The 18,416-nt window shown below is 56.2% G+C and overlaps 11 protein-coding genes across 11 annotated transcripts; 8 read left to right on the forward strand and 3 right to left on the reverse strand.

Annotated features, from left to right (window-relative positions):
- Positions 1-580: 580 nt before the first annotated feature.
- A1Q1_01097 (uncharacterized protein) lies at positions 581-1,311 on the reverse strand (the record flags this gene model as incomplete). Its single annotated transcript, XM_014325378.1, has 2 exons — positions 581-1,257; positions 1,296-1,311. 2 exons carry the CDS (start codon positions 1,309-1,311, stop codon positions 581-583), a joined length of 693 nt encoding a protein of 230 aa, XP_014180853.1.
- Positions 1,312-1,617: 306 nt separating this feature from the next.
- On the reverse strand, positions 1,618-2,193 carry A1Q1_01098 (uncharacterized protein; the record flags this gene model as incomplete). The annotated part of the gene is made up of 2 exons (XM_014325379.1): positions 1,618-2,132; positions 2,178-2,193. 2 exons carry the CDS (start codon positions 2,191-2,193, stop codon positions 1,618-1,620), a joined length of 531 nt encoding a protein of 176 aa, XP_014180854.1.
- A 515-nt stretch (positions 2,194-2,708) lies between these two features.
- A1Q1_01099 (uncharacterized protein) lies at positions 2,709-3,869 on the forward strand (the record flags this gene model as incomplete). The annotated part of the gene is made up of 1 exon (XM_014325380.1): positions 2,709-3,869. The coding sequence occupies one exon, from the start codon at positions 2,709-2,711 to the stop codon at positions 3,867-3,869; it is 1,161 nt and encodes a 386-aa protein (XP_014180855.1).
- Positions 3,870-4,274: 405 nt separating this feature from the next.
- A1Q1_01100 (uncharacterized protein) lies at positions 4,275-5,387 on the forward strand (the record flags this gene model as incomplete). The annotated part of the gene is made up of 1 exon (XM_014325381.1): positions 4,275-5,387. One exon carries the CDS (start codon positions 4,275-4,277, stop codon positions 5,385-5,387), a length of 1,113 nt encoding a protein of 370 aa, XP_014180856.1.
- A 404-nt stretch (positions 5,388-5,791) lies between these two features.
- Positions 5,792-7,006, forward strand: A1Q1_01101 (uncharacterized protein; the record flags this gene model as incomplete). The annotated part of the gene is made up of 1 exon (XM_014325382.1): positions 5,792-7,006. The coding sequence occupies one exon, from the start codon at positions 5,792-5,794 to the stop codon at positions 7,004-7,006; it is 1,215 nt and encodes a 404-aa protein (XP_014180857.1).
- Positions 7,007-7,965: 959 nt separating this feature from the next.
- On the forward strand, positions 7,966-9,073 carry A1Q1_01102 (uncharacterized protein; the record flags this gene model as incomplete). Its single annotated transcript, XM_014325383.1, has 3 exons — positions 7,966-8,305; positions 8,365-8,434; positions 8,593-9,073. 3 exons carry the CDS (start codon positions 7,966-7,968, stop codon positions 9,071-9,073), a joined length of 891 nt encoding a protein of 296 aa, XP_014180858.1.
- A 418-nt stretch (positions 9,074-9,491) lies between these two features.
- A1Q1_01103 (uncharacterized protein) lies at positions 9,492-10,571 on the forward strand (the record flags this gene model as incomplete). Its single annotated transcript, XM_014325384.1, has 1 exon — positions 9,492-10,571. One exon carries the CDS (start codon positions 9,492-9,494, stop codon positions 10,569-10,571), a length of 1,080 nt encoding a protein of 359 aa, XP_014180859.1.
- A 246-nt stretch (positions 10,572-10,817) lies between these two features.
- Positions 10,818-13,511, forward strand: A1Q1_01104 (uncharacterized protein; the record flags this gene model as incomplete). Its single annotated transcript, XM_014325385.1, has 3 exons — positions 10,818-12,032; positions 12,282-12,885; positions 12,970-13,511. 3 exons carry the CDS (start codon positions 10,818-10,820, stop codon positions 13,509-13,511), a joined length of 2,361 nt encoding a protein of 786 aa, XP_014180860.1.
- A 593-nt stretch (positions 13,512-14,104) lies between these two features.
- On the forward strand, positions 14,105-14,750 carry A1Q1_01105 (uncharacterized protein; the record flags this gene model as incomplete). Its single annotated transcript, XM_014325386.1, has 2 exons — positions 14,105-14,607; positions 14,660-14,750. 2 exons carry the CDS (start codon positions 14,105-14,107, stop codon positions 14,748-14,750), a joined length of 594 nt encoding a protein of 197 aa, XP_014180861.1.
- A 396-nt stretch (positions 14,751-15,146) lies between these two features.
- A1Q1_01106 (uncharacterized protein) lies at positions 15,147-15,702 on the forward strand (the record flags this gene model as incomplete). The annotated part of the gene is made up of 2 exons (XM_014325387.1): positions 15,147-15,387; positions 15,446-15,702. The coding sequence occupies 2 exons, from the start codon at positions 15,147-15,149 to the stop codon at positions 15,700-15,702; spliced, it is 498 nt and encodes a 165-aa protein (XP_014180862.1).
- A 258-nt stretch (positions 15,703-15,960) lies between these two features.
- A1Q1_01107 (phospholipase B) lies at positions 15,961-17,945 on the reverse strand (the record flags this gene model as incomplete). The annotated part of the gene is made up of 2 exons (XM_014325388.1): positions 15,961-17,458; positions 17,575-17,945. The coding sequence occupies 2 exons, from the start codon at positions 17,943-17,945 to the stop codon at positions 15,961-15,963; spliced, it is 1,869 nt and encodes a 622-aa protein (XP_014180863.1).
- Positions 17,946-18,416: the final 471 nt, after the last annotated feature.

Below are 18,416 nucleotides of genomic sequence, written 5' to 3' on the forward strand. Positions count from 1 at the left end.
CCAGTCACCACCGCTCACGTCTCGCCACCCATCATTGTCCATTCGACCTTCCTTTCACAGCATACAACTACCTCTTTCTCTGTCACGATTCACACTCTTTCGCTCACGACTCTCGTTCACGTCTCGCACACGCCCTTTGCACCTCGTCTCGCCTCCTAGCTCTTCTGCAACCGAAACCCAGGTTCTGGTGCGCCTTGGCGCCCTTTGCCAAGCACTGCAGCCAAACTTTCACCGATCGCACACCAACACCTCAGCCAAACCTCTAGCACACCATGATTCTCGAGGTCGCCGCGGCCATGACCGTCTTCACCTTTGGCCCGACTCTGCTCGGCGTCCACTTTGCGCGCGGGATCAAGATCGGCAAGCTCGGAAAGCTAGGCGGGATCAAGAACGGGGCCATGATGGCTGCGCTGTCCCCGCGCTCTGAGCCGGACTCTGCTCGCGACGTGTGTGACTCCCCATGACACCCCACGCCAGGGAAGGTGAGCTAGCGGAGTGCGTTTAGTTAGCTGACAGAGCAGATAGACTAGACAGGTTACAACATTGTACATATCGCATGTATACTAGAGTGGTTCGTAGCTCAGCGGCGCTGAACGGGACCCTGGTTATGGACTGCGGGGGTCTGGCGAGGCTTTGCGCGTTCGTGAGGCTTCGGGGCAGTTTGCGGGTCGTGACTCAAGAGAATGCCGTGCTTGTACTCGAAGTGCTCCTGCACATTACAATCCTCCAGAACGGCCGCACAGTACCCGAGATCGTCTCTGATCTCGCACTTGCTCCCTCTGGCGTGTGCTGCGAAAAAGTGCCCGATGAACGCGGTGGCATTGGAGGTGCTGAAATAGCACCTGTACCAGGGACAGCTGGTCGTGCGTGTCTCCTCGAGCGCCTGCGCGAAGAGCTGGTGCACGGCCGGCAGGATGGTTTCGGGGGGCTTCATGGCGTTGCGGGGCATGTCTCTGTAGCCTTGCTTGAGGCCGAGGTTGAAGGCTGTGGTGAGACTGGCCCACTTCTTCGCGAGGGCGGACTGGTCCTCACTGTTGGGAGGAAGGGGCAGGTGGGAGCGATTGGGCTCGGTATTGGAGGAAGGGGCGCTCGTGGAGGCTGAGCTGGAGGGGCCCGCGGCAGAGTTGTTGGTGTGCTGATTAGTGGAGGAAGGATGGGTGTTGTGATAGCGAGGGTCCTGGTAGATGGCGCGGGGAACGACCGGTTTCAGAGCACCCGGGTTGACCAAGCCTCGAAGGTTAGACTCCCGAGTACGATCTTGGCGTCAGATTCGGACGAGACCATGATATCCTTACCACTGGAAGGAGGCATGGTGCTCACCGCTGAAGCAGAGCAAGCAGTAGTCGTTGGTGAGGATGAAAGAGTGAAGTCAGCGATGGAAGAGGGAAGGCATGACCTCAGAAAGTTGCGAGTTGGGCAAACCGGGATTGACTGTCAGCTGCGGTACAACCACGCTACGGCAGGTGAGTCACCCAACCCTGGCTCACTGCGCCGTGCACATCAACGCTTGGCTGCACGTGCCTCATACGGAAGCGCGATTACTGCTCGTAGTGCTCTCGTATGAGCGACATGCATGCATGCATCTCCGATGCTCATAGATGCTTGCTAGAGTGCTGTCTACTTCTTCGCTTTGGTGGCGATCAGGCCGTGCTTCAGCTCGAGATGTGCGTGCACGCTGTACCCCACGAGCGAAAGGCCGCAGAAGCCCAAGTCGTCCTCGACTTCGCACTTGGTCGCCTTGCCGTGTTCATCAGCCAGGTGCTGGGCATAGACTGCGGCGTCGACGGTACTGGCGTCGCACCCGCGCCAAGGGCAGACCTTGACGTTGGTCTCCTCGAGTGCCTGGCCGAAGATCTTGTGCAGGGAGGGAATCAGGGTGTCCGCACTCTTGATGGTTCCGGCGGGGACGTGGCTCAGACCGACGTTGACAGCTTTGGTGAGGCTAACCCACTTCTTCGCGAGGGCGGACTCGATGCGTCCCGAGGAGGAGATGGGCGGATGGGGGGTACCGCAGTCGCAGCTGGGCTCCGAGTGGGCAATGAGGGCAGTCATCAGAGCGGCATAAGTGGAAGCGGCGGCCGGGAAGTTGGTATTGGCGAGGAACTCAGGGTTGAGCGTCTTTGGCTGGGGCTCTGAGGGTCAGATAACCGCAGGAAGCTTCATCTGTGCTGACAAACCTTTCTTGGGCGGCATGGCGGAAGTGTTGTCCTTGTGAAGCTCGATTGATGATGGCAAAGTTAATCGAAAGCGAGTTGTGAGAGCATCAGAGTGGGAAACGGAGGAAGGCGTCGGGCGTGTGTGCGGAAGGAGCCGTTTAGAGGTGACTGTACTGTGCGCGACCGTGCTGGCGCTGGGTGAGACATGGCCCGTGCGCCCTCCCCCCGCACCCACACAGCACCATGACACCGTAGAATGGCAGCAGACTTTGACATTCTACCCTCGCAGTGTGCTTACCTTCCACTCTCCTCGCTCAACGCATCGCATGTATGCGGAAGCTGCATCGCGTAGGTCATGCACGAAGGCAACAGCGAATTTACCGCAGCTCAGGGCTGTCACATGGACTGGGGGCCGATCGCGATCGCCGTTTCGTTTCATCTACATTTGCTGCCGCTGAACGAGCCTGCCTTGAATGTTGCGACGTCCGAACGTCCGCGTACGTCCGAAACCAGCATTGCTTTTCCATTCATTGCTACACGTCGCCCTCTGCCATGTCCGACTCTCCACTCGACTGCTTGGAGCGACCGACAGCATCTACACCATCTCTCCCCCCATCCTCCCAGCTGGCGAGTCGGGAGGGCCTGCTGGTGCCGGTGTCCCCAATCCCCACAGTCACCATTGATCATCGATACTTTCCTCACATCATCGATCTCATTTGGTCATACATGCCCTACCCCAGTCTTGTCGCATGCGCCAACGCCTGCAAGTTGTGGAGGGCGAGAATGAGAGAGCACTGGGAACACTGTGCCCTGATCGTGTACGAGGACGGCAGCGTAGTCGAACGAAGTCAAAGCCTGGATTATCCTGCGATCTCGGCCATCCTGTCGAGTGCCCAATCAGTCGATGAGAGTACTCTCACGGACGATGTTATCAACTCCTGCACGATCACCGACATCTACATCAATCTACCAACAAACCTGCGATATACGCGTTCCGCCCACGACTGGCCGGCAAACTTCACTCGGGATTTCGTCATTTTCGACGAGTATCCAGACGAGTCCTTCCCTGCTTCTGACACGACTGTTTTCCTCGAATACTTCAGCGGGCACTTCTACGCCCATACCATTCCTGAGATCCTGGCGGCACCCCTCGAGCTTTCTCTCACGGTTCGCTGTCACACCGATCCAACCGCGTACGCACCCTTGATCACAACTGCCCATATGAACGCCGTCATGTCCATATTCCCCGATGGCTCGATCTACGAAGTGGAACATTTCACCATCATCCTCGACGATGTCCGGCGCCCCGGTCATTCGCCTGGTGCCGAGTATTATCGCGGCAGCACTTGCTGCCCAACCACCCAGCACGACTCCAGAGTTGACCGGAGCAGCAACATGGACGCCATTGACCGAGATGACTGGACCGACCTGAGCGAGGATACCGATGTCCCTAAGCTCGGCTCAACCTGTGAACTGTCCCTCTTGGCTCTGCGTATGCCCAAACTGAAGACTCTACGATTTGTCGGCTTCGAGTGCTTCCTCGAACTTGACCCCTACGCCTCCGCTCTCTACAACGCCTTAGATAAGGAAGCAGACGTGACCTGGCGTCAGTGGAACTCTCTTCGCGATTTGACGTTAACCGAGTCCTCAACCCATGAAGAATACAGGGCCAAAGTCGGAGAGACCCGCTACCGTTTACAAATGAGGAAATGAAGAACTTAGCTAGCATCCACAGACTGTCAAAGGTAAAAGATTCGGGGAATCAGTGAGCTGAGGCTCGGGCATAAGTTGGCAGACCACTGTACACGGTACGAACTGATGTCGCCAATGGATATTCGTCGCGAGTAACTAGCACGATGTTAAAGTGCAGCACACCGCCATTCGAGACTATACTTCCTTTGCAGACCCACTACATACGAAGCCGCTTTCGGGGCTCGCGCGGCTCGTTGAATCTCTCGGGGTGTTGATGACCAGATGATGTGTGATCCGCGTGCAGCGTTTGCAACATGCGGTCCACTGACTTTGCTTCCGCCCACACACCGCCGACAGACAGATCGACTGCCTCAACAAGCTCTCCAGTTTCCTGCATTCCATCTTTCTTTCACAACTCGTATCAGCATGTTCAATTCTGTGTCTGCACCAGCTTCCGTCAACAGAACAGGGCTCAACCCTGCTGCGTCCACGTTCAACTGTACATCCAGCACAACAACTCGACAGGTTCAGATCGACCACCTGTACTTCCCTCACATAATCGATCTCATTTGGTCTTACATGGACTACCCAGCCGTCGTCGCTTGCGCAAAGTCCAGTCGTTTGTGGGGAGAAAGGGCCATGGATTATGTCCCCCACGTGGCTCTTATCGAGTTCGAAGACGGCAGCGTCGTCCTTCGAAGCAGGGATCTGGAATGGCCAGAAGCACCGGCTATACTCTTCCGCCCATGCTCTTTCCTCGGAAGCGTCTCCAAAGTCCTCGGTGGTTTTGAAGTCGTAGACATCTTCTTCAACACAGATGATGGCTTCAAGACAGCGTTCAAGTCCAATGAGTGGCCCCTCAACTACTTGCGATACACCACCTACGACGTGTGGCCACCCTTTCATGATTTCCCGACGCCTGATGAAAATGAGCCCGAGGAGGTTCGAAGTGCTACCGTCTTCATGGAGTACCGCAACGGCCACTTCTTCTACGACACTGTGCTGGCAGTAGTGCCCTGCAATATCACGTCTCTGACGTTGACGGTGCACTGTTACTCAAACCCGACTATGTCGAGCCCTCTGGTTACAACCGGCCACGTGAACACACTCATCAGTCTGTTCCCAGGATTGGAGGCTGTCAAAACTTTCACGGTCATTCTTACGGGCTCAGAAGCCAGTGATCCCTCCATCGAGCCTGACGAACAGGGCTGCGGATGCTGCGACATTGATTGCGCGGAGACCGTCTTGACTCTGGCGTCTACCTCTTTGGTCGCCGACTGCGGAGCCCTCTGTGAGCTCGCTCTGCTGGCCATCCTCATGCCCAAGCTCAAAGCACTTTACATCGTCGGAACAGAGCTGTTCAGGGACGTCACAGGGGGATACGGATACCTATACTGGGGTCCATTTGACGCTGCCCTCGACCAGGAGGCATCATTCAATGACCGACCGAGCGTGTCGGCGAAGATCGACCCCATGACGCACAAGGCCTATGAGGAGTATGTGGAGGAGAGGCGATACCGTCTGCAGACTGAGGTCTGAGAGGTTAGAGGTTGTATCTATCCGGCCATGCATGGCTTTGTGCATACCGTGATCGTCATCGCTGTCAGCTTGGATGGAGCGCCGCTTTCTGGCTTGTCCAGTGCCTGAGTCGAGGTCTTCCATCACAGGCGTCACTGCGAATCATGTCTCACTTGCGCCCTCTCCCGTTGTCATGATCAGCCAAACCACCTAACGCCTGACAGTAGTCAGCTGCTGTCACATCCATGCTTTCGCTCTCCGACCGTGCATCGTCCGCGTAGAAGATGGACATATTTCAGCAGAGCCCACTCAGGGCATCGGTCAACTGTGATGGACTGGGGGAGCTGGGGGAGATTTGCGGGAACCAGTCTGTAAATCGTCCGCCCATGATGTGGAAGTGAACGCCCACACTTTGCTTCCGCACAATGTCAGTCGATTTCGTCGAGGGTCACAAACACAAGTCATTACTATCTCTCACCAACATCCTCATCGACATGGCTTTGATATCGGACCAGCCACCATCTGAAGACGGAGACCAGTCGCCTCCCGCAACCACCACGGCCCTGGCCGCGCCCAACCCTGCAACATCCGACCGCGTTCTGTTGGATCACCGTTACTTCCCCCACATCATCGACCTCATGTTAGATATGACGACCCACTCAACGCTTCTTGTTTGTGCAAAGGTCTGTCGAAGCTGGAAGCTGAAGGCGGAATGGCGACTCGCCAAGCACGTATCAGTATTTCGTGCACTGAACTGCTCTACGGGGGAGTACGAATATGTCTTCAAGAGCCGAGACTTCAATGATGCCCATGGCTCGGTCGAACTCTGGCGGAACACACGTAGCGGTGAGCACGACAACTGCCAAATGTCTCTATCCGAGATCTTTCGGTGTGCGACTGCTCTTGATATCTACGAGCTCCCCGTGAATCAATTCGAACTTGACGGTGACGTGGAAATTTGGCCTTTGACTTTCGCCAGAATTTTCAGTGATAGAGAAGAGCAGGCTCCCCTTGACTGGATTGAAGAACGCGAACTTTACATCAAATACAGCAACCCATGCGAGCTGGTCTGCTTTGTCCAAGTACAGGATGGGCACTTCTACGGTTCAGATGTGCCGACCCACTCCGTTCGCGAGCTTACTCTCAACGTCGTCTGCCACTCCAACCCTGCGACCATCCCAGCACCGATGTGTCTAGCACGAGCAATGATGTTCATGGGCTCTGTTCCGAGCTCAACCGATGTCGAGCAGTTCACCATTATTTTACACGATGCTCGGGAGACCCGGGCTATGGAACCGTTCCTCGGCGACTGCGCTTGTTGTCCACTGGAAGAGGAAGAATATTTAGACCATCTGGATGACGATCTGAGCCTCTCCAGGTGCGGGTGCTTGGGCGGCTTGCTGCTTAGTTGCCTAGGTCTGACGGACAAAGTGAAGAGCATCACAGTAGTGGGCGCTGCCTCTTTCGTGCCAGAAGCTGATTGGCCATCCTATCATCAGCAGTTGGGTGATGGCGTCGACGAGGCGATGGAGTACTTCGGGGACGCCCTCCGGTTGAAAGGATTGATGCGCTTTTGCTCCCACGAAGCGTACAAAGCTGAGGTTGGAGAGGACCGCTATCAGAGTCTTACAGTTCAGTGAGCTTTCCATGCATGTTCATTCTCTCACGAGCGGCCAGCGAGCCGTCCATGAACAGTGATCGGCGAATCTAGTTCCGTTTGGTCCCCGCTTGGCATGGAATGCTCATCTTAACATCCTTTCCTTCCTCTACATCCCTCCTCCTCACCACTCACGGTCATGCTGTCTCTTCCGGCTCAGCAGACACCGGACCCAACATCCTCCCGCGCATCCAGCAAGATAACAGCCAAATCTGCGCCACCCAGCCAGATGATGATCGACCATAAGGTGCCGTTTGCGAGCTCATGGAGCTCTCTGTGGGTTCTCACTACGCCGAATCGTTTCATATCATCGGCCTTGAAGCGTTCATTTCTAATCCTGAACACGCTGGGTTTCTGTACGACATCTGCACCGCGGTGGAGCTCGAGACGAACTGTTACTTGCCCTTCCGCGAGGCGGACATGTGTCTGGTGGACTTCACCAGGTCAAGCACCCGGGGCCAGTACAACATGCTGCGTGGTGCTCTTCTCTGCTAAGGGGTTGCAGATAAGCCATAATGCTATACGGCGTTCACGTCAAGGCGGTTTTTTGTGATGAATGCTCTGACCACTATGACTTGGAGAACGGGCAAGAGGGAGTCTCAATGGCACAATCAATTGACCGACCTCGGCGAATTGCGTTTGTTTGGTTCCAAAGGCGCCTTAGGCAATGCGGGTGACATGCATGAGCGTGGCCTCTGTCGGTCTGAAGGGCTGCAACATGATGGTGACGAGGAATGTTGGTGAACTGCATGCTACAAGGAGAAGGGTGTCCAGTGACTGCACTCCGCGCAACCTGTCTGATGGTTGATCGAGCCATTTGATTCCGTGGTACGCAGGTGACGTGTTGTTGTGAAGCGTGAAGCACCTCAATTCTCGTTCTCTCCTTCATGCTCCCCTTCGACACAAGCTCGACACAATACCTAAGCTCAAAGTCTTCAAATCATGTCGAATCAGCCCCCTTTTACGGACACAAGCTCAGCTACGCCGACCTCTCACTCATCCGACCTTCCCCAGGCGCGACCCGCAGTCGTCATCGATCATCGCTTCTTCCCTCACATCATCGACCTTATCATCTCTTTCCTCTCATACCCCGGCCTCATCCACTGCTCCAGCGTCTGCAAAAGCTGGAGAAAGTACGCTCATCGCCATCTCATCCGTCATGTCGCCGTCTTTGAGTATAAGGAGGGGAAAGCGAATGAGCCGGGAGCGGAGCGAGTGCTCGTAAGGAGCCGAAACCTTGATTGGCCCACTGCCTCGACCACACTCATCGACACTTTCAAAGGTGACTTCAGTACTGTGGCACCAGTGCACGGAAGCTCAGTAGTCGATTGCTATTTCAAGTGCTTCAAACACGACCAAGCGGTGGGTTCTCCGTCTCATTGGCCGAGGAGATTCCAGCGACTCCTGGAGTGTGAGCCTTCGGATACGCCACCGGAAACCGGGAGCTACTTGTCGGACAACTTGGACTGGTCAGACATCGTTCATTTTATCGAATATTACGGTGACCGCTTCAGCTTTGTCCGCAACTCCTGCCTGCTCCCCTAAAAACTTGATGACCGTAACGATCAGCTGCTTCTCTGATCCTACAACTGCTCCAACATTACCGAAGCCCACTCCATGGAGTGATTGCGAGCCGTTTTTGGGGGAAATCCACGACGCAGCCAAAATTACCATTATACTGAAGAACTGTCTCAAACAGGGCCTCCCCAAGGACGCTCACACCCCATGTCATCATGGGCATCTGCAAGGGGATGAGGCCAACCCCATCCGTGAGCTGGGAGCTCTGTGCGAGCTTCTGTTCAAGATCGCCAGTCAAGATGTTACGGAGACGCTCAACGTCATAGGCCTCGAAGAAATTGTGACAGAGACAAGGCTGAAGCTCTACATGGAGGACGTCTGTGAAGCCATTGCGGGGGAGCTAGGCATCTTGCGCCATCCGCATGACTGCAATGGTTTCCCGTCCGTCGGTGCGTTTCTCGTCTTCTTCACCCATGAGCAGTGCCGTACCGAGCAGGGAGAGAAGCGCTACCGTCAGTTGACAGTTCAATGAGGAGTTTGCCTAGCATATGTAGTAGCACGTCGTATCGCATTATGCGCGCGCTTATAGTACTGCTTTGATCACCCACCCCGCCGACCGTTGCTGGTTCGAAGTTGATTCGGCAATCTGCCTGCTTTCGGCGAATTCTGTCCCTGCAACATTGTTTGGTTCCTTGGCATATTCACCGACCCACGTTTGTTCAGGTCATGCAGCACGAGTGGTTTGCGAAAGTATGCAGGAAGAGATGCATCGTTCTCAGCGTTCACTTCTGTTCCTGGACCTATGTTCTCTGCAGTGTGCGTGTTGCGAGGGCGCAACTGATCGTCGCGTTTGATTCCGTGCCATAACCTTCGACGTGGACAGTCGCTTTGGGCCTCGCATACGGCATCATCCTGCCTCTGTCCAACCTCGCCCATTGCTTCGTTGCGTCATGAAGAGAAAACGGCTTAGCAGTAGCCCCCTGGCGGGACTCGACAGCAGTCCTCCGGTCCGCGTTACCATCGATCACTGCTCCTTTCCTCACATCATCGACGTCATCTTCGCTTCTCTGTCGTACCCCGGCCTGATCAGGTGCGCACAGGTTTGCAAAGAATGGAGAGAAAAGGCGCGGCCTTTGCTTTTCAAGCACGTTGCCATATACGAGGACACCAGCCGCAACTCCACCGTTATCCGAAGCCGAGACGTTGCATGGTCCAACGAGTCCATCATCCTGGCCACTGCTCCCTCCACGAAGACAAACGCTCTTTCCCTGGTTGCCAAGTCCAAGATCGTCGACAGTCATTACAAGGGGTTCGAAAACGGCACGTTTCTGAGGTTCGTTCCCGGCTGGCCAGCGGCTTTCCACCGTCTCCTGAACTCCGACAGCACAGAGGACAACTCTCACTTGCGACGCAGATCGGACAGCTTGAGCGGTGGGCTGGGATGGACGGATGTCGTGCACTTCGTCGACTACTCGGATGGAAACTTCATCTTTGCCACCGACAGCGCCCGCAGCCCGACTACCCTCACTCTGAGTGTCAACTGCTACAGCAACCCGACCAGCCCTTCGCATGCCATCACCTCTGCGTACCCTTTCGCCTTCGATGAGCTCCGCTTCGACTCATCCAATGTCACCACCTACGCCATTCTTCTCAACGACTGCATGGACCAGGAACATTCCTCTGTTGGGGAAGTTTCGGGCGCCGGTATGTCCTTCGCCGCAGCGCAAGGGGAGATCAGCATTGTGGAGTGTCAAAACCCAAGGCTGGGAGCTGTGTGTGAGCTGCTATCTGCGATTGTGGACTGTGCTAGCATCGAGAGCATTGCCGTGGTTGGTTTGGATGCCTTCGTTGACGCTGAGAGTCTCGTTGCGCATGTGCGGGGAGTCTGCAAGAGCGTGAGGCCATTCAGCGGTGACCCTGGTGCTGAAGACGGCGTTCTGTGTCTTGATAGGTTTCTAAGGTTCTACAGTCACGACCAATATTGCGGGCTGATTGGAGAGGAGCGCTACCGTCTTCTGACGGTTCGATAAGGGCGGGCTGAAGACTGTCAAGTTGGAGTTCGATAGACTGTGTGGCCGTCTGGACGGAAAGGGTCGTTGCGGGGGTCACGCCTGACCTCGGCGAATCCTAGTGATGTATCTTTGTTTGGTTCCCGGTCATCCACCGATCGATCGTGAGAGGGTCCAAGAGAATGCAACAGCTATACATTGGATGCTTATCAGAGAGGAGCATGTCCTCGCGATCATCTCTTTGAAATACCGCGCGACGCATCTGCCATGCGCGGTCATGAGCAAGGGCGTATCGACTCGCCGGTTTTGATTCCGCTTCTTGACCGTGGAGAGTTGCGTTCAACCCCATTGGACTTATGGACTTGGATGCTCCATATCAACCTTCGTCCATCCTCGATCATGGCAGAACAGTCATTGCCATCTCAGCTCTCCTCCAAGGCCCCCATCGATAGTGGCCGCTACGAAGCAAGCTCTTTGCTGGATCATCGGTACTTCCCTCACATCATCGACCTCATCTTCGCATCCATGCCGTATCCGGGTCTTGTCAACTGCGCAAGTGTCTGCAAGGCGTGGCGCGAGAAGGCAGAGCCTTATCTACTCAGTCACGTCGCCATCTTCGAAAACGAAGACAATGATGTCGTGATCCGCAGCCGTGATATGGGGTGGCCGGACAAGTCGTCACTTGTGATCGCGGATTCTTTCATGTATATTGGCGTCCTGCGCAGAGTTCGCCGTGCCTCGATAGTGGACAGCTTCTACATGAACTTCGAGAGTTGGCAGGCATTGGGGCCGACCCTTTGCTGGCCGACGACGTTTCACCGGCTGCTCAATCCAGACAATGCGGCAGGAAATCGTCAGCGACTCCACAGGACTGAGGACATCAGTGGCCAGCTCGGCTGGAGAGATGTGGCTCACTTCATCGATTTCTCTGGCGAAACCTTCGTTTTCGCTTCCAACTGCGCATTCTACCCAACGACCCTCACTCTGAGCATCGACTGCTACAGCAATCCAACCCTGCCCGAGAAGTGGATATTCACATATCCCGAGGCTGGGCTCTACGACCTTGTCTCAGACTCCGAGGTCGTGGAAAACTACACATTGATTTTCAAAAACTGCCTCAATCACAAATGTCCCGAGGGCTGGTTCGCGAGCAGCTATACACCCGTGGCAGCCCCCAACGCCGACAGGCAAAGGCAAAGTTGCCAAAACAGCAAGCTCGGGGCTGTCTGTGAGCTTCTACGTCTTATCTCAACGCGTGTTCATATCAATACCATCTCTGTTGTCGGTTTGGAGGAGTTCCTGTCTTACGAGAACTTCGTGCCGTTCCTGCATGAGGTCTGCTGGGATATCGGATGGGAGACAGGGGGAGGAATCGGTGTTACAGTCGAGAACGGCGTGCCGTGTCTTGGGGAGTATCTCAAATTCTACAGCCACCATGACTACGAGAGTATGGTTGGAGAAGAGCGCTACCGCCTTTTAACGGTGCGTTGAGTGGGCGTATGATCGTATGAGTTTACAAGTTAGTCCAGTATGCAATTTCGTTTAGGGACTGCTCGTCGGCGACTTGATTCCAGCCTCGGTCAATTGTGACCCTGCATCTTGTTTGGTTCCTGGCTCCCTCCCATGGCCTGCTCTCGTGCAGCTACTGCAAAGCCGTGGTTTCAGGCGGCACTGAAGGAGGTTGAGCCAGTTCAACTCTCGTGAGAGGTGTGTTTGGGAAGGGCGCAATAGATCAGGTCTTTGATCCCGCGACCACTTCTCTATGATCCTACGTGGAGAAAGCGGTGCGCAGCTCACAGTCCATCATCCACACTTTCCCTCCTTATCACCATTACTCGATACACCATGGCAAGGGAACGGGCCGGCGACAAACCTGCTCAAGACACAAAGTTAATCGACGAACGCAAACCCCTTGTCACGATTGATTACCGCTGCTTTCCGCACATCATCGACCTCATTCTCTCATCACTGTCATATGTCGGCCTCATCGTCTGCTCGGCAGTCTGCAAAGACTGGAGAAGCCAGCTGAGACGCCGTCTCTTCAAGCACGTTGCTGTCTTTGATTCGATTCTAGACGATGAAACCACCGTGGTGAGAAGCAGAAGCTTGGATTGTCCAAAGACATCGGCCGTTCTGGCCATAAACGATGCCTCCAACGTCGACGACTTCCGCAACGTCTTCCGATCCACCACGGTCGATTACTATAGAAGCTACGAGGCCTACAACACCTGGAAGATATTTGGTCCTACGTCCTGCTGGCCTCAATTCTTCTGCCGCCTTCTCATTCCTGATACCTCCAGAGGCCCCAACAATTTTACAGCCGTCTTCCGGACCAGTATGAGGGTGTTCGAGAGCAGGCACCTCAATTGAACACAAGTTGTTCATTTCATTGACTACTCGGGACGACACTTCACCTCAGCGTCCGAACTATGCTTGTCGTCACCCTCTGTCTCTATTCTAAGCATTGCCTGCTACACCAACCCGACCGCCGTCGAGGACCTTATCTCGTTCTCAGCGTTATCTGAGGGGTTCAACCTCCTCAATGACCTAAGCGAGGTCAGAACCTGCACCCTCGTACTCAAGGACTGTCTCACCCAGAAGCCATCGTACATCCGCAACACAGTGGATCGTTCACCTGTCGTCTTTCCTTGGGAGCTCGGCTATCATCGTTATGATCCACGAGCCCCCCCTCCCGGGGCTGTGAGTGAGTTGCCCATCCTCATGCTGGAACACACTCCCGTCCAACGAATGACTATCGTTGGTTTGGAAGCCTTTGTGCCAGTTCAACATCTCGCCTCCTATCTCCGCGACATCTGTTACCAAATGATGGCAGCAACAGGTACGGCCATTGCCCATGGGGACGGCGTGCCGCATATCAAAGGGCTGCTCGAGTTCTACACCCATGCTCAGTACCGTGACATGGTTGGGAAGGAGCGCTACCGTCTCAAGACCGTGGGCTAAGACGTTCTGAGCCCAGCTGTATCTCTGAAACAATCCGTAGGAGAACTGAGGGAACATGCAACAGTGTCTATAGCCAGCAGCGAGACGAACAATGGTGCAGAGATGGGAAAGTGCGATGACTCACCAGACACCCAGTGGAGTAATAGAAAGCTGAAACCCTGCAGGAACTGCTGAGCAGTTGTTTGCTCTACGTCTGCCGATGGAGCGGCGGTCCAACGTGCCCGTCAGTGCTGCCAAACAAAACCTTATTAATCCAGCCGCCGATTATCGGCAGCAGCTTCATCTCACTCAGGAACATCTCGACGGCGCGGTGCCGAGCGACCCGGGCGATGCGTCGACCTCCACCAAGCACCGACGGCGCTCGGCGGTGTGTCGGAGCGGACACGGAGTCATCAGTGATCGGTGCACCGCCGCCAATTCACACTCGGCAGAGTCGGCAAACCATCTTATTCCTCATGCATCACTACCTCCGTCGGAGCACACGTTCTTATCATGAGCTACGTCAATCGTCTCTCGCACTACTAAACCTTCACCTTTGCAACACTCTCATCTCCGCGACTTTCACGCTACAAGCACAAGATATCGACTCCGGCATGAAGAAGTCTCTCGCCCTCCTCGCGGCTCTCGCACTAGTCCCGCCCGCCCACGCAGACTGGACCGTGACCCTCTCGCCAACGAAAGACCAAACCCGCTGCGCGACCTCGACCGGCGTCGGCCAACCAGTCCTCATCCTGCCATGCGACGGCTCCGACGCCCAAAAGTGGATCACGGGCGAAGGCTGCGGCACGACCTTCTGGCAGTCCCAGACCGGACAGGATGTGGTCCTGCAAGCGGGCTATGACTGGAACACCCGGCGGTGGTCTCCCCGGTCCGGAACGCCATTCATTCTGAACTCGACATGGACCCGCCCGGGCGCTGGCATGGTGTTTGTGCGTGATGGAGAGACGGGGCAGATTGAGGACCTGTACGCGGACCAGTTTGTGGGGTATCACCAGTGCTTGGACTGGAGGGATGGAGCGGGCGAGACGCTCCAGTTGTGGGAGTGCATCGGTCGGGTGGACGGCCCCGTTGGGGAGAACCAGAGATGGACGGTGAGGTATGCGTGAGACGGGGAGCACCGCTTGCTAGTCAAGCTCGACGTCATACAGTGCAGGACAAGGAGAGATGGACTCTGAATATGAAGCTTTGCCGTATGCGATGCATGCCTTGAGTGACTCACCACGTCAGAGTGGACATTGAAACCGGGGTCCTCCGACGGATATCGAGCCGATACCACTGGTCGATCAGCTGATTACGGCCGCAAACCTTGTCATTATGCTTCTTTCCATGCGTTCCATCAACAGATTAATGAAGATGTGAGGGTTGCGGGCATGTGTGCCCGCCAAATGCTGTCACGACCTGACCAGATGCACCTGATTTCGACGTCATCACTGTTCGGCGGCGGAGCACAGCGGAGGATCGGCGCGGGCTAGGCCGTCGATCACTGCACAGCCGTCAATTCATCCACCCACTCCGTCGCTCCATCTCCGGGTTCGGTCGTAACGACGCAGAGTAGTTCTCACCACTAACCATCCTCTTATGAACGTTGCACCTCCTTCCTGCTCATCCCTCTGAACGTCTCCACAAGCATCGAACATGCTCGGCCTCAGTCTCACCCTATTAGTCCTCGCGTCCCAAGCCCTGGCAGACTGGACAGTCACGATCTCGCCCAAGTCCGACCCCAGCAGGTGCTTCACGTCCACCGGCGTCGGGAATCCAGTCAAGATCCTCCCCTGCGATTCCTCCGAGAGTCAGAAATGGACAACGTGGGAGGGTTGCGGCAGTCTCATCTGGCAGTCTTCCACCGGGAAGGACATAATCCTTCAAGCTGGGTACAGTGAGTCGACTCGTGCCTCCTCTTACTGTCCCAACCACCACAGCTACACTGAGTGAAGGGCTAACGCCAGACTGGCCCGAACGCGCCTGGCAGCCGAAAGCGGGTTCCGTCGTGATTCTCAACTCGACCTGGACCAGACCCGATACGGGTATGACCTTCCTCCGCAAGGAGGGGCATATTGAGAATGCATTTGCGGACCAATTTGTCGGGTACAACCAGTGTCTGGACTGGAAGGATGGAGCTGGGGAGGTGTTGCAGTTGTGGAATTGCGTAGAGGGTAACTCGAACCAACAATTCGACGTTCGTTATGCCTAGAATTCTTGGAGAGCGAGGGAGGAAGAGATAGCGAGGGAAAGCTGAGACGGAACCAGGGGGAAAGACTGTTCCTCGACACGGACACTGCACATGGACAGTAGGAGGATAATGCAAGAGCCAAAAGATGCATGGCAGTACCCAAAGACAGAGACTAGATACAGGCTTGGAATATGAAAGTGAGGGGTATGGGTAGTGTCCGATGGTAGATAAGGTTTTCAACATTGCTGATCTAGGAGGGGTTGCTTAGGTCGCAATCGCTTAGAAGAGAGCGTACAACGCCGCGCCGGCGAGCACGCCAACGACGCTGGGCAGCATCGAGCCAGCGCCGTTCTTCGCGCCGTCCTTGCCGTCCTTGCCCGCCGTGCCGTTACCACCGGCAGTCTCATTCTTGACCGCCTTGCTCATGTCAGGCTTGGCAATGTCGAGCTTGACGTTCTTGACGAATTCGGGCGGGCCCACGGCGGGCATGTAGTTTGCCGGCGCGGTGTCGTTCTCCTTGCCGTCCCAGCAGAAGGTGGAGAAGCACTGCTTGCACTCCTCAGTGCGCTTGTCGGCGCCATTGGCGCGGTCTACGAGCGCACAAGCCAGACATGTCGGCCACGCATCGACCGTGCCGTTCAGCGACATGCTCATGAGCGTGCTCTGCATCTGCGGCTTGAGCTCGGCGTCGGTGTAGGAGAACTTGAAGGTGGACGAGTTGGTGGGCGCAACCCATGGGTAGTGCGGGACGTAGACAACCAGGGGCGTGTCCTCGTCACAGCCGAAGAAGACCGGGCGAGTGTTCAGGCCCTCGTTGACGAATGTCGCTGATGAGGGGATCGTGGGGAATGTGCCGTTCGGCGCATCCTTGTACGTGTTGTAGATGGCCGAGCCGTCAGGGTATCCGTTCCTGTCACCCGAGGCGTCAAGGGCGATAATGGCGTCAACGGCGCGGTCCTTGGCGAGCAGCGGGTCGAAGGGAAGGTTCTGCTGGTTCTCGCCTCCGTCGACGAGCGTGAGGACTCCGCCGTCCACCTCGGGGTCGAACGCGTTCGGCAGAGACGCAACGTTGACCGTGTCGTTGTCGAAGAGCGAGAGCTGCTCGGGCGTACCCTGGAAAAGGGTCGCGGCGTTGAACGGAAGAGCGTTGAACAGCGTTCCGCTGACACCAATGATGAACGAAACCTGGTCGTAGCCCTTGTAGCACGTGCCGTTGTTCTTGCCGTCGTCGACGGGGGAGCCGAGGTACTCGATCGGAGTGAAGGAGCTGTCCCACGAGCCAAACTCGAAGGGGTTGAACTCCCACACGGTGCTGTTCTTCTGCGCCGGGGCCTTCGGGTCCGGCAGGCCGACGGCGATGATGATCGGAAGCGGGAGCGAGTAGTTGGCATATCCCGGAACCTCCTGCATCAGCGCCGAGAGCGTGATGTTCGGCTTGGTGTCGAGACGCCACTTGTCCGGGAGAGTGTGCTCCCCGAGGGCGAGACCATACACATCAGTCAGCTGAACGGGGAAGCCCTCGTTGTGCTTGGCCGCCGTCTCGGAGAAGAGCTTGTCGTAGTACTCCGTGTTATTGGACTCGGGGGCGATGAACGACTTCTCGAGGTTCCACACATCGGCAGCGAGCTTGCTGGGCAGCTCACCGCCATTGGACGCAAAAGTGCCGACAGCCCACGAACCACCGGACAGACCGACAATGTAGCTCGTCGCATCGAGCCAACCGCTGATGTCCGTGTTCGAGCCATCGAAGAGCGCCTCGGCAGACCCAAGCGTGTTCCTGGGGTCAGCGTCAGTCAGCAGGTTCTATTGTCGGCACACACGGCGTGCGGCGCTCAGGGCAACGGGGGATCCATGGGCAATACTGCGCGCGCTGCGGCGTTCAAAGAGACTTACACCATGGCGCGGTAACCACCTCCAGACAGAGCGAGACCAATGACGGGTCGGCGCGCGGGGGCGGTCATGTTGACCGTTGCAAGCATGCGCTTAACGGCGTCGTCGATGAGAGGGCCGCGGCCCTCGAGGTACTTCTTCTCGCCCTCCGAGATGCCGGTCGCATTACGAATCCAGGTCACTTCGGCAGGGCAGTCAACCTTGTACGGGGCGTACTGGTTGTGGTCGGCAAGGAGGGAGATCGGACCGGCAAGCAGTTGCTCCTTGGCGATCATGAGCTGCGAGTTGCGGAACTCGAGCTCTTCGGGCGACCAGGCGCGAGTGGCCCCGGTGCCCGCGAGGAGGGGGAGGAGGGCGAGCAGGCTGGCGAGCATGGTCCTGCGTTACAGTCGATTATAGGAGAAAGAAAAGGGGGGTCGCGTCAAGAGGATGGTAAAGAGCGTGGGGGTGAAGAGAAATGAAGAGAGCGAGGCCGTGGAAGGTGTGGCCGAAGGATGAAGAAGACGTGTGCCGAGTGTTGATGAGAAAGCAAAAGATGAGGGCGTCGTTAGTCGTAAATGTCGTCGTCGACCTCTGCAGCGTAACGGGGTCGCGGCTGACGGGAAGCAGACAGGAAGCAAGTCACGTAGCTCGAAACGAAGGCGGTGGTGGGCTTGGGTCAGGAGATCAGATTGGACTGACTTGGCTTTGATGGCCGCATGTTGGTGCAGGTGCGTGCAGTGGGTCTCCCCATTCAGTGCAGTGCCAGTGGTTCTTGTTGGACGCCATGGCGCGATAGTCCTGGACGGCTGATCCTGAAATATTCCCAGGAATCTCCACATCCGGATACTCGACAGTGCGGTGTA

This window comes from Trichosporon asahii (assembly GCF_000293215.1).
Source record: "Trichosporon asahii var. asahii CBS 2479 unplaced genomic scaffold scaffold00048, whole genome shotgun sequence".
Lineage (NCBI taxonomy): Eukaryota > Fungi > Basidiomycota > Tremellomycetes > Trichosporonales > Trichosporonaceae > Trichosporon > Trichosporon asahii.